This window comes from Brachyistius frenatus, unplaced genomic scaffold (genome assembly GCF_029030835.1).
Source record: "Brachyistius frenatus isolate BFR_SWC_R1_liver_20210118 unplaced genomic scaffold, ASM2903083v1 Contig_82, whole genome shotgun sequence".
Classification (NCBI taxonomy): domain Eukaryota; kingdom Metazoa; phylum Chordata; class Actinopteri; family Embiotocidae; genus Brachyistius; species Brachyistius frenatus.
In genome coordinates this window covers 898,504-912,773 of record NW_027210681.1, presented here as the reverse complement: position 1 = coordinate 912,773, position 14,270 = coordinate 898,504, and the positions used below count along the sequence as shown (strand labels likewise).

At 43.5% G+C, this 14,270-nt stretch overlaps 1 protein-coding gene across 6 annotated transcripts in view; it reads left to right on the top strand.

Annotated features, from left to right (window-relative positions):
- atrnl1a (attractin-like 1a) overlaps nt 1–14,270 on the top strand; it is a 199,049-nt gene that overhangs the window by 51,526 nt on the left and 133,253 nt on the right. For all 6 annotated transcript variants that reach the window (XM_069709300.1, XM_069709299.1, XM_069709302.1 and 3 more), the window contains 5 exons: nt 221–402; nt 2,233–2,524; nt 2,995–3,186; nt 11,203–11,454; nt 11,644–11,781. In XM_069709300.1, the coding sequence (XP_069565401.1) occupies nt 221–402; nt 2,233–2,524; nt 2,995–3,186; nt 11,203–11,454; nt 11,644–11,781 (1,056 nt within the window). The remainder of the gene's footprint in view (nt 1–220; nt 403–2,232; nt 2,525–2,994; nt 3,187–11,202; nt 11,455–11,643; nt 11,782–14,270) is intronic.

Here is a 14,270-nt window from a genome sequence, read left to right as displayed (position 1 = left end):
ATTATCAGCATCTAAAGTTGGTTCGGTATTTATTTATACGTATCCCCCCCCATTGTTTACATCCTAATTGTTTGCTTCCTGCCGGCATCGTAGCTACACGCTAAAATGACATCAGCATGTTAGCGTGCTATCTGCTCACACCCTAACATGCTAAACACTATAAAGCGAAACGTCAAATTAACGTGACTAAATTGCTAAATATTTGTACGTGCGTGTGCAGGCCAGCTGTGCGGGGAGGGCTGGCATCACGTCGGGGACGCCTGCCTGAGGATCAACTCCAGCAGGGAGAGCTACGACAACGCTCAGCACTACTGCAAGAACCTGGGAGGAAACATCGCCTCGCTGCTCACAGACAAGCAGGTCAACTTTGTTCTGGAGGAGCTGCAGAAGCTGCGAGAGCAGGTGGGTCAGAAACTCTCCACAAACTCTGTCCTGCAGGAAGAAACTCTCTCCTCAAGCTTTTCAGTATTCAGGCCACCGCTTTCCGGCCTCGCAAGAAGTTCTGTGACTTCTGTCGTCATTTATGATATCAAATCCAATTTTTAGACACGTTTGAGCTGACAAAAAGTAACAATAATAATAATAATAATAATAAACTTTGCTTTTATTGCACCTTTCATACAAAAAAATGCAGCTCAAAGGGCTTCACAGCAAGAACATTACATGCACTGTTTCACATAAAAATCGATTTAAAGGCACATTTCAAAATATAGAAAAGAAACTAAGATAACAGATAAAATGCATAAAATGAAACGGAGTTCAAATCTAAAATAAGCAATAAGTAGCATAAATACTTCATCTGTATGCATTTAGTTTATGAATAAACATGCTTATGTTGCCCTGTTTTGATGTGATTATTTATCTTTAAAAAAGAAAAGGTGGGTTTCTTCAGCTCTTATTGCTGTTTCCATGCAGGGTTAAGATGCGTTCAAGGCCATTTTAATGCAATATGTGAGCACTATTATAATTTTATGAAAAAAATAACTAAAAAACAGCCACCATGAACTTTTGAACTACTCTTCAATACTTTAATCTTGTCAGGCTGATTTATAATGAAAATAAGGGGAAGAAACAAACATTATTTACATTTATGGCAACTCACATTTACCAGCTGTACCTGAACGCAACTGCAGCTCAGCGGCCTTTTATTCAGTGAATGAAATACCGTCGCGTTGATTTACAGACAATTGGACTGATATGCTGCGACTCAATAATATACACAATAACAGTTTGATTTATTATAAAACGCCTTTACAACGTGTTACCTGAACATCGTAAATATAAAGTTATTTATTAGTAGAAGACGAGGAACGGGTGTTGGCGAGCTCATAAAAAAACGGAGATATTTAATCACGTGAGTGTTTAACGGCCACTCGTCAATAAAAGAGCGTTTTTCTGACGGCATCAATATTTGTTTACGTCAGTGACTCCGATTGTGATGTGGAACAAAAATGAAAGCACATTGATGTTCAAACTAATATCGGACAGGAACTTCTCACCGTGATATTTCAGAGGTGCTTTTTTTTTTTTTTTTTTTTTTTTAAGTCTTAATGATCTGCGAATGTGGAATTATTTCTGAACCTGGATGGTAAAATATGTTCAAACATGCATGAATACACACTTACTTTGATGTAAATATAGTTTCACAAGCTTTTTTTGTGAACCTGAAATGTTTTCATGAAATAGATCACGGCGGTGAGAAAAATCTTCCTTTCATCTCCATTATTGAACAAATGAAGTGTTCACTGAACTCCACTTCAGGCAGCTGCTATAATTAAAGGTCTCTTTAGAAAATCCTCAATTAGTTTCTGCTTTTATAACAATTACAGTAGTTCAGAGCAGGTTTAATTTAGCATCCACTTTTATGTAAAACAACACTTTTCTTGGCAAAAGGAGACTTCTTCTATTTGAGCATCGAGTGCTTTCTTTCTTCACGCTGCTGTTTTTAGGTAACACACGTGAACTACATGCAACAGCTCATTATTTACATTTTTTTGTTTCTAAAACAAATCGAAACAATGAAAAAGGATCAAATGAGGAGTTTATTCAGTATTTCTCTGGTCGATCTGCAGCTTTAATCTTTTCATTTTCTCCTTATTTTAAAGAACATCTTGAAGAATCGGGTTAGGGTTAATACACTTGAACTGAAACTGATAACGTGACTGTCGTAACCTGTAGAGCAACAATACTTTTACATTTCACTATTAATGAATTACGGTCACTGAATTTCAGGATTCCCCCGTTCGGACCGACCGACCCACAGATTCAGTCCCGAGTGAAACGGCGTCTCCGCCCCTCGTCCCGCTGCAGACGTTGTCTCCGTGGGTCGGCCTGAGGAAGATCAACGTGTCGTACTGGGGCTGGGAGGACGCGTCGCCCTTCACCAACACCAGCCTGCGCTGGTTACCCGGAGAGCCCAGCGACTCGGGTTTCTGCGCCTACCTGGAGCGAGCGCAGACGGCCGGCCTCAAAGCCAACCCGTGCACCGCCACCACCGACGGCCTGATCTGTGAGAAACCTGCCGGTGAGAAAAGAATGAGCAGAGAGCAGAGAGAGGAAACGGTTGTAGAAATAAATCGGAGCGCAGACTTATATTTGGAGGTTTTTCTCAAGAGAGATGATAAAAAAAGAAAGACAAGAAACATATCGAACCGTGTTGAAACTTCCATGAAAAAAACATCAAAAAGTCAGTTAGTTCGCATCAGAGGAAAAATGTGAACTTGATTAATCACAGTTCTTCAAAAAAAAAAAAGTTACATTTTTCTGCTTTTTGATGAATAAACTGAGAAGTTAAAGTAAATAAAAGTTGAAGCTGAATTTACCCTTTGCTGTTCGGTGCAACTCATGAAACGATCAAACACATAAAAAGCATTGAGATGAAAAATCAACTGAAATCCCTAAACGAGGAAATAAAACAGCCAAAAAATTCAGCTCGTCTCGTTTGAGTTCGCTTTGTTCATTTTCCCGCGTTTGTCCGTGTCTCCCGTTGTCCAGGGAGTCCTCAGAGTCAGAGCGTCCGTCCCTGCAAGACGCCCTGCGCTCTGCGCGACAGCTGCGCCAACTGCACCAGCCAGGCGATGGAGTGCATGTGGTGCAGCAACGCTCAGCGCTGCGTCGACTCCTCGGCCTACGTCATCTCCTTCCCCTACGGCCAGTGTCTGGAGTGGCAGACTCAGGACTGCACCGGTGAGACTCTGGCTTCAATCCTCCCAAACAATGCTCTTTATTCACGTGACGGCTGGAACCGCTGCGAATGTTTTCTGGTTTAAAACAACACAGATATTCAAGTGTTATTGTCATTTATCTCGGTTTATATCAGCTGTTTGAGTTCGATGCGGTGAGGTGGACGCTGCAGAGAAGAAAACGTTACGTTCCCTCAAATCTTTGATGAGGCGACCGGAGTCCGGCGTGTGGAGTCATTACAGACTCCCATCGATCCCTCTCCTATCAGCAGTCAGGACGACCCCTCACACACACACACACACACACACACACACACACACACACACACACACACACACACACACACACACACACACACACACACACACACACACACACACACACACACACACACACACACACACACACACACACACACACACACACACACACACACACACACACACACACACAAGGACACGAACACACACTCCCACCACCTCTCCTGTAGCTACAGGGCAGAAAATCGATCATCTACAATGACACATAACGGACTCCATATGAAGTCCTTGCTGCCGTCTCTTAACATTCCTCTCATACTACCCTCCCCCTCTCCCCCTCCACCCCTCTCCCCCTCCCTCCTCCCCCCCGGGACGGAGCAGCTTGTCGGCTTCACCTCTCCGAGTGCTGCTGAGCGTTCGCTGTCTAAAAAGGACATTTCTACCAACATTTATTGGGATTTCAAAAAAAAAAATCCTGCACCTCACCGGAGAAGGAACGAGGGAAATTGTTTACAAAAATGACGAGCAGTTATATACTAATATATAGACTTTATCTACACTTTATCTACACTTTATATACACTTTATATACACTTTATATACACTTTATATTTGCACATATACATACAGAGAAGCTGTAACCGTCATGAGAAAGTCCTCCAAGTTTCAACGCTTCATCAAACCAGCATCTGAGTTCCACATACTTTTTATGGCCCGAAGCAAAACCTGAAACTTGTGACGAATTATTGAGCAACAGGAAGAAGAAGAAGAAGAAGAAGAAGAAGAAGAAGAAGAAGAAGAAGAAGAAGAAGAAGAAGAAGAAGTGAGAGAACCCTGTTGCCATGGTGACACTGTTCAGGTGGTTTGCAGCGAACGTTTTTTTCCCCTCAGACGCCTCAGAAAGTTCCCGGTCGAACTCGGTGTTGACAGTCTGACTCTGGGGGACGAATTTAACAGGTGCACAAAGAAAAACCCAGCTGGTGTCTCCTGAACCGGACGCGCCTTCTTGTCCGGACGGTGAAGCTCCGCCCCCTCTTGAAACGTTGACCGTCACTCAGAAACGCCTCGGCGCTTCCCGTGGTGTTCACCGGTTTATTTATTTTTGCGAAAGTTCAGGTTAAGTATTATTCTGCCATTCAACAAAGTTCTGGTAGAAAAAAAAAAAAATCAAACAGACAAAACTTTTTATTGTTGTTTTCTGTCATTTGTTTGACAAATAGTCGAAAAGTGAAAGGAAGAGCTTCAAATAGCGTCGATATTTATGTGTCTTGTGACGGGTGATTATTATTCCTTGCTGCTGCCACTCGTCTGACTGCAGACGGCTCTCCAGCCTTCGGTTAGCAAGCCCAGATTGTTTTCCTCCTTTCGGTTTTTACCTTCAATGCTTACATAATGGCACTTTCTCCTTTGCGCTCTGTTATTATTCACATCTCCGTTTGGTGGCAGAAGGTGTGTAGGAGGTTTTTTTTATTCTGTTTTTTTGTTGCTCAAAGCGCAGCACGTAATGTAAAAATATGACATATTTTACTTTTCACATCCGTCACGCTTTGGTTATCGTTTTCTTGCGTAACGTTCGGCTTCGCTTCTGTTCTTTATGGAATAATCGTGTGTTGTTTTTGGAAGCGAGGACCTGCAGGATCCACAGAAGACGACGGCTCGTCTGAAGTTCAAGTTTGAACCGAGTTGTTTCTTTATCAGATCGATTTGGCCGCAGGCTTTGTGTGTCTTTCCCGTTTTGGCTGGAGGCTAACGGCAAACTCCTCAGCACCATGTCTTGAAATGATTATCGTCAGTGAAGCCCCAGATGTCCAATTTGGACGTTCTTTTGGAGCTTCTTTATCAGCAAACTCAGATTTTTCAATCTGAGCCTAATTGTTCTGCTTTGAAACAGCTTCTTTTTTTGGGGGGGCTTACTTTGTTTTTGTTTTTTATGTGTTTGGCATCTGTAAATGTGGATGGAAGTGTAACTGTTCTTTGAAGACACATCCCACATCCATCCTGTCAGTGGACGCGGCGATACACAAAAACATCTGCTGCTTTTAAAAGTGGAGAACGACTGCAGGGATTTCAAAGTGGGAGCTCTTAACTCAGAACAGCCACCTCTAAAGTCCTTGTAGATCAGCAGCAGGAAAATCAGCATTCATTTGCCGTAATGCACATTTGAACAACCGATGAATCAATACCGAAGGAGAAAAACGGCCCGACAAGAAGAGAAACTAGCATTTAATAAATGTGACGAGTGGCTGGCACAAGGTCATGTCGGTGTGTTCATCACGAGACCTCAGGTCTCCGTTGAAACCCAATAATATTGGAAAACGCAGGTAGACCTGCTTCCAGAAGCTTTTCAACGGAGAGTGTTGAAGAACACGAAGGGATTTTGAAATATGTACTTTAGTGCAGCACTTTGAGTTTCACGCCTAGACAGCGCGAAGCGTGGCTATCTCACGCTTAGCTGTACTGAAGCGGCGTGACTATTTCACGTTTTGCCTCCGCCGATCACCCAACTGTTCCATATTACTTGTATGAGGAGCAAAATGTGAAATCATTTGTGAATCGGTGTGATTTTGGTCAAAATAACAAAATGACCACAAACCACAGGCTCAAAACAAAAAGACCACGAGGAGAATCAGCAACAATTGAAAGCACAAAGATGAGATTTAGCAGCGAGTGTATTAGATTACAGTGCACAGGAGTTTCTAATTTTTCGGCCACTTTGCTGTGTGTATTTTGTCGTCCACATAACACACACACACACACACACACACACACACACACACACACACACACACACACACACACACACACACACACACACACACACACACACACACACACACACACACACACACACACACACACACACACCGGCCAGATGATGGCTATGTTGTCGAAGCTGATATTGGTTTTTTGCTGCGCAGAGAAATGGCCTTATTTTCTCAGAGGCAATCTTCACAAGAAGTGTGTGTGTGTGTGTGTGTGTGTGTGTGTGTGTGTGTGTGTGTGTGTGTGTGTGTGTGTGTGTGTGTGTGTGTGTGTGTGTGTGTGTGTGTGTTATATTCCACATGGTGTCTATCTGCTGTTTGGGAGAAAAAGTGAAGTGGAAGGCAGCTTATGGCTCCCACACTTGATGTATTATGTATGGGAGGCTCGCAGATCTGCGTGCTACTGGCTTCGGCGATGCTAACTGTCAAAGTACTGTAGCAGCAAATGGATTACACGAGATGAAGCCAGATGATATATACGAGCTATCCGGGGACACCGAGAATATCAGAGCCGCTGAAGTGAACGTGGCGCCGAGACGATTGTGCTGAGGAGAATTTTTGATAAGGTGAAAATTCCCCCAGCATGAACAGGCAGTCCTGTTTTTTTTTTTTTTGCTGCAACAGATATTTTCCTCAAAACATTCGTCATCTGCCGTGTTCAGATATCCTCTCGGTTATATCTGTCAATGACGACGACTAATATCCTGATTTCAGCCGAGGCGTGCATGTCGGGAGGGTGATGGAAAGGAAGAACTATTTATTTTTCCTGTGTGGTGGATGTTATGTTTCATTTTAAGGTTGTGGGATGTGCTGTAGCTTAATGTTCGCTTGTTGACACTTTAAACGCTTGAAAAGTTTTCAGTCAGCGGTGAAGATGCAAACTCACGTCCTCTTGGATTTGACCTAGTTTACTACACGGATCTATTTTCTGTTCATTTTCATTCACATGACGTTGACAGAAACCCTGCAGATAATACAAAAATAAAGATGTACATTTAAGCCCAAAATCATTTATATATATATATATATATGTCATTCAATCTCATTCCACATCAGTTCCTAATGATTTTTTCATAGTTTTTGGACAATAATGGAACTAATGTTTTAGGGAATACACAAACAATAATTTTATTAATTCAATTTTTTCCTCTTCAAGAGTTTTGTCACAGACCTGCTAGCAACGTTTAGGATCAACCTTTTTTCCTCTGAGAGCTACTTTGACCAAATGAAAGTTCCCCCCCCCCCACACACATAGCTGAGCTCCACCCAAACCAGCTGAATAAGCTTGTTATGGTGGATGGTATATTAGTGGACGTAGCTTTCAGAATTGCAAGTCAGGAGCACGACATCACTCTCACCTGGTTTTCCTTCTTCACCACCAGTGTGAGTGATTGTAAGAGAGATGAGAAAACACTCGGAGCCTCGACGCGACCGCCTGCACTCCTTAAAATACATCCCGACGCCGAGTTAATCTCTGCGCACAGACGGCCTCCCCGAACACTCATCGCAGGGTGCATTTGCGGCTCCAGACTGCAATCCATTTGTGAGACGTGTCAAAATCAGAGAGAGCAAATGGATCAAATATTTCAAGGCATCAGCATGAATGCCACAAACATGATGAAACGGGGCCCCGAGGACACCGAATGGCACAAGTAGGAAGCAGTTCACAGAGAAGTTGGAGAAGAAGGAAAAAAAAATTCCAGCAAAACGCTAAGACCCTGGATGTTGGCTTACATAACAGTGGTTTGGGTAGATAATATAATTTACCTCCTATCTTCTCCGTGCCTGAGCCGTTTCTATTTTTAATAGCATTTCCAATTATCTGGCTTCATCTGTGTTCCACATGGAAAGAATTAAGAGAGGTTATTGCCTTTACGAAGTCTTGTCGACTCGGGGTGGAGGAGGACGAGGAAAGGGGAGTAAGAGTGTGTGTGTGTGTGTGTGTGTGTGTGTGTGTGTGTGTGTGTGTGTGTGTGTGTGTGTGTGTGTGTGTGTGTGTGTGTGTGTGTGTGTGTGCGCGCGCCCTCAGGCTTTACAAGGCTTTAGATTTTAGTTAACAGCACCAAAGATTTAGCTGCACCTTCTGCCACTACATGGCATTATCGCTGCAGGCTGTTTCTGGAAGTAAATGTCCTTTTCGGGTGGAGCCTGTATTTCTCCGGGGGCCGGAAAACATATTTCATGACTAAAAAAAAAACAAACAAACACATAATCTGATTGAATATTTGTCAACATATAAATAGAGACTGATTTACGCACTAAATCTTCAAACTGCTGCTCATTTCCTGTAAAACGGTTTACTATGTTTTCCTGTCCCTTGTTTTTGCACTGATGAGGTCCAGTTGTGATTTAATTTGCATTTACTGCACTTCACGGCAATTCAGTTTTGAGTTGTGGCTGGTGAATTTGAACACGTGTACAAAAGGAAAGTTGCATTTTGTCTTTTCATAACTGGTGATTACTGGATGAAATTTTAAAAAGAAGAGATAAATGAACACCTCAGTCATGATTGATATTGATAGTTTAAATAAAATGAGGTGCTTCTACACATCACAGTTCAGGACTTTATTAATCATAAACACATTTGATCAACAGAAGATCTTCAGGTTTTGACCGTTTTGTCATCGTTTTCTGTTGGTTCCCCTCAAAAGTGGATTAATTAGATTAGTTTTAGAGTTTATATTTTTATGTATTATATGGCCCAACATGTGGATCCAGTTCCAGTCCGGCCCTCAAACGTTCCCAAAATCAGATTTTTAGGAAAACGAGTTTGAGAAAACCAGCTGGTTCCATTATATTTTTCAGTTTTTAAAGTAAATTGGAAGCAAAAACCAACGCAGACCGGTTTCCAGTTTGGTATAAACAAACAAACAAACAAACAAACAAACAAACAAACAAAAGGTTAATATGACTTTAAAGAAAGTATGTGAACAGCACTCCATCTTTATGAATGAAGCAGAAAACCGTGAGCCGGCACTGTGAGTCTAATAACTTCACCAGGAGGGACACGAAATGTAAACAGATCGGATCTATTAAACCAAAGAAGAATGAAGTATTTGCTCATTTTTTTTAATGCTCAGGTTCGGTTGAAGAAAAGTAAAGAATCAGAAATCGTGTTTTAAAAATGATAAACAGGCGCGGTATGTTCATTGGATATTAAAGTCTGCTCTTGGGTGTGTAAATATGTGCTTTGAGACCCCACCGGGTGCTGGTTTAGGAGAAAGTCTGGTGGAACCGCCTCCCTTTGAACTACATGTGAAAGATCCAATGAGCTGTCAGAAGGGGAAGTAAAATGGAGGTGAAGGGAAAGAGCACAGTGGGGGGGTGATGAAGGAAAAAAAAAAAAAAGTAGATCTTTGTGATCTCATTCATGCACAAAGTGTTTTTGGAAGTAATACAGAAGGAAAAAAAATCTAATTATGTCAAAATGGGTAGAAAGCAGCGCTGGATGGTGGGAAAATGACTTCGTGAACAGGAAGCAGAGAAAAGGAGGGTAAAAACATCAAAACACTAAAAAAAAAAAAATGTGGCAGGAAAGAGATAAGGAGTGAATCTGAGGAAAAAAAGAAGCAGAAGTTTGTAATTATAAAGAGGGAGCGTGAACAAATGAATCAGCATTGCTGCGGCTGAATAATGCAACGAGGTAGCTCGCAAACACACACAGAGAGGATAAGGAGTGTGTTTCAAGCAGCTATCAGACACACAGGGAGAAAGAGAAAGAGATGCTGGTTCAAGCCAGAACATCTGTGGCTTATGGAAATGGCTCGTGTTCAAAAGAGAAAACAACTTCTGGAGGAAGAAGAAAAAAAAAAGAAAAAAAATGCAAATTGTAACTTGACGCTGCATTTGAATCCTCCTCGCCGGGCAGAAACAGAAGCAACACCTCGGATAACTTCTTTCAACCTTCTTGGTTTGTCGTGAACACGCCGAGGTCCTATACCTCTCTCTCTCTCTGTTTGTTTGTCTCTCTTTGTCGGGTGTGTATTCCCAACCCTCGCTTTTGTAGGCAAAAAATGTCATCACGACAGGAAGACGTTGTTGTTGACAACCCAACAACAACAAGACGGAGAAGCATAAACAAAATCAAGCTGTTAAAGTTAACTTTGGAAGGCCAGATTCTCCAGAGTAAAAAAGAAAAGAAAAAAAAAACACGATTTTTTTTTTTTTCAGAACAGAGAGGCTTCAGTTTGGAGATTTTTTTTTTTTGAATGACATACCATTAAAAAATTTGTTTTTTTTTAATTTGCACCCGTGAAGTGTTTTTGAATGTCACGTCCACTTTTATGAATACAAATGCTTTCGTTAACATGTGGAATGAAAAGTCAATTTCTTTATAAATGCTGAGGGTCAAAGAAAATGGTGGAAAAAAAAAAGACGTGAAGGATATTTGAGGGGAGTGGATTGGTTTTTGTGCTTCGGCTGAAGCTTTTTGTAATAAAAACATTACAGAATATGTAGAGTAGAGACCTTAAAGAGGTTTATTTAAAAGCTAGAGTCTAAATGCATTTGCAGGAATATATAATAGCATATATGTTTAAAAAAAAAAAAAAAGTGGACTTAGCTTCCGGGTCTGAAAAATGGTTCTGATCCAGAAGTGTCTTCAGCTGCAATACCAGCGAGTGCCACTAGAGGTCGGCTCCAAAAAGCCTCCGGCTCCATAGACTCCCATTCAACTTCTCTCATCAAATCCAAAGTGAATCAAATGTGTCCATCAGTTATCTCGGTGTTGTTAGCTAAAGTCACTCCTTCTTCTTAGTTTTCTGGAGGTCCATCTGAAAATAATCCCTCATTCATTAGAAAAGAAGATTCTAATGTTTTTGGATCAACTTGACACTTTTTTTTTTTTTTTTTTGAGGTTGTTTGCAAGTTTTTATTTGAAATTGTTGACAAAAACAGCAGAAAATACTTTTATTTCAGTTTTGGCTCCTTCACTTATCTCTTTCTTTTCCTCTTTCTTCTCTTTGCCCCCCTCCCCCCCCACCACCCCACCACCACCAGCCGAGAACTGTTCTGGTCTGAGGACGTGCGCCGAGTGTCTGGAGCGGGTGGAGTGCGGCTGGTGCGGCGACCCCAGTAACACCGGCAGGGGCGTGTGCATGGAGGGCTCCTACCGGGGGCCCCTGAAGCCCGCGATCGGACGGACGGGGCCCAGAGACCGACAGGACAGACTCCGGGACCGGGACATGGTGGTGGACCAGGGTCTCTGCTCCTCCGATAGAGGCTACAACTGGGCCTTCATCCAGTGTCCCGGTGAGCGGGCCGCCGGGCCAGACCTTCCTTCAGCTTTTAATAACTGAAACTTCGTGAAATTATTCATATTATTATTATTATTGTAGGGATGTTCCTAATAACACCAAAACCCCAGTGTGTATTTTACTGTGTGTGTGTGTGTGTGTGTGTGTGTGTGTGTGTGTGTGTGTGTGTGTCCTTTCCTCCCAGCGTGTCAGTGTAACGGCCACAGCAGGTGCGTGAACGGCAGCGTGTGCGAACGCTGCGGAAACCTGACGGCGGGGACGCACTGCCAGAGCTGCATGCCCGGTTACTACGGCGACCCCACCAACGGAGGGAAGTGCAACGGTGAGTGCATATTAATCCTTTGCATTCGGAACAAACATTTAGATGTAAGATATATATCGTTTTCCTTCGTGCTCTGAGACGCTTTTACATCATCGAGTCGGAAAAAATAAATACGTGGCAACGCTGTAATGGGCACGAACAGCCTGAGGGGGGCAGCGTTTAAAAGAGCTTGTGGTGACCAGCAGAAACAGGATGTGGCGTTTGCAGAAAGTTTTTATTTATTTATTTATTTTGTATCATTTCGACTGGAGATGTTTTATTTTAATTTTTTTGGAAAACTGGTGCTGAAGCGGGCGAACTTGCAACTGATACTTTTTCTGTGTCTTTATTAAAATGTTTTGGTTGGGTGGGATGGTGTAATGAAGGAGTGAGGGAGGGGTGAGAGGGAGTGAAGGAGTGAGTGAGGGAGGTGTGAGAGGGAGGTGCGGTAACATCTGTCTCTCCTCCTGACAGATGTGCGTTTTGTCGGCGGCGTGACATGAAATCATTCTTCATTTTCTTATTTCCTGAGTTGACTGGCGTCTCACAGCGAGTGTGCTGCTGATAGATGCTCGCCTCCTCCTCGCCTCCTCCTCGCCTCCTCCTCGCCTCCTCCTCGCCTCCTCTTCTTTCACTTTCTCTTTCACTCTGACTTTATTTGCCAGTTTCATTCCTTTTCTTCTTTGAGTTGTTTTCTATGTTTGTCTCCTCTGTACTCTACTTTCATTTACTTTTCTTACTTTTGTTCTTGTCGGCTCATCTACTTCCTGATCTCTCAACTTCTTCCATTTCTTTCCTGGCTCTCCTCTCCTCTCCTCTCCTCTCCTCTCCTCTCCTCTCCTCTCCTCTCCTCTCCTCTCCTCTCCTCTCTTTATTTCTTACTGCACTGACCACACAGACGCTCATCCATCGTATATCCTCCTCCTCACCTCCTCCCTTCACCTCCCCCCCTCTTACCTCCTCCACACCTCGGTCATTCCCTCGTACACTTCACAGCGACTCTCCGTCTCCCTCCGTCCATCCGTCCATCCATCCTCCTCTTTCTATTTCCGTCTCTCTCTATCTCTCTTTATAAAACGGGGCCGCTAGATTTACCTTGGGCTAAATGGCCGGGAGGCAATGACGTGTAGCCGATTAGAGCGCTGAGTGATGGAGAGACGCTCTTTCTCCCTCCATCGGGGGGACGGGGGACGGGGGACGGGGGACGGGGGGGGGGGCTCACGGCACTGTAAAGACGATGGACGGGGCGGAGGGACGACGAGGAGGGGAGAGACAGACACAAAGACCAAAGATAAAACCGCTCGGTGAGATATGCGAGGTTAATATTGGTGGAGGAGGACGGTCGTCCTTGGACGGAGAGACGATGGACGGAGAGACGGAGAGGAAGAGATGGAGGACAGACAGAGGAGAGGAGAGTCTGTCCGTTCGTCCTGTCCCCGTGACAGATGATTAACTAACCTTGTCAAATCTGGATGGTATGTGTGTGTGTGTCTGTGTCTCTGTGTGTGTGTGTGTGTGTGTGTGTGTGTGTGTGTGTGTGTGTGTGTGTGTGTGTGTGTGTGTGTGTCTGTGTCTCTGTGTGTGTGTGTGTGTGTGTGTGTGTGTGTGTGTGTGTCTTTGTGTGTGTGTGTGTGTGTGTGTGTGTGTGTGTGTGTGTGTGTGTGTGTGTGTGTGTGTGTGTGTGTGTGTGTGTGTGTGTGTGTGTGTGTGTGTGTGTGTCTGTGTCTCTGTGTGTGTGTGTGTGTGTGTCTCTGTGTCTCTGTGTGTGTGTGTGTGTCTCTGTGTGTGTGTGTGTGTGTGTGTCTGTGTCTCTCTGTGTGTGTGTGTGTGTGTGTGTGTGTGTGTGTGTGTGTGTGTCTGTGTCTCTGTGTGTGTGTGTGTGTGTGTGTCTGTGTGTGTGTGTGTGTGTCTGTGTCTCTGTGTGTGTGTGTGTATGTGTGTGTGTGTGTGTGTGTGTGTGTCTGTGTCTCTGTGTGTGTGTGTGTGTGTGTGTCTGTGTCTCTCTCTGTGTGTGTGTGTGTGTGTGTGTGTGTGTGTGTCTGTGTCTCTGTGTGTGTGTGTGTGTGTGTGTCTGTGTCTCTCTCTGTGTGTGTGTGTGTGTGTGTGTGTGTGTGTCTGTGTCTCTGTGTGTGTGTGTGTGTGTGTCTGTGTCTCTCTGTGTGTGTGTGTGTGTGTGTGTGTGTGTGTGTGTGTGTGTGTGTGTGTGTGTGTGTGTGTGTCCGACTGTACCGTTCACCTTGTCCTGCACACAGAAATCAAACGCACCCACAGCGACGTTGAGCTGACAACATGTTGGATGTCTGTTTAGACGTTCAGTCCCTCGGAGGAGAAAATACGTCGACAGGAAACCGACCTGCGTGTTTTATATTTCTTCTGCCTCCTTTTTTAACTTTTTAAATTTTTTATTAAACTACAGAGTCAGGCTGATGTTTCCCCGAACCTTTTTATTTTTTTTAATCGTATTTATTAACGGCAATTTCACTGGAAACATCCACGCCTGTAAGTCGTAC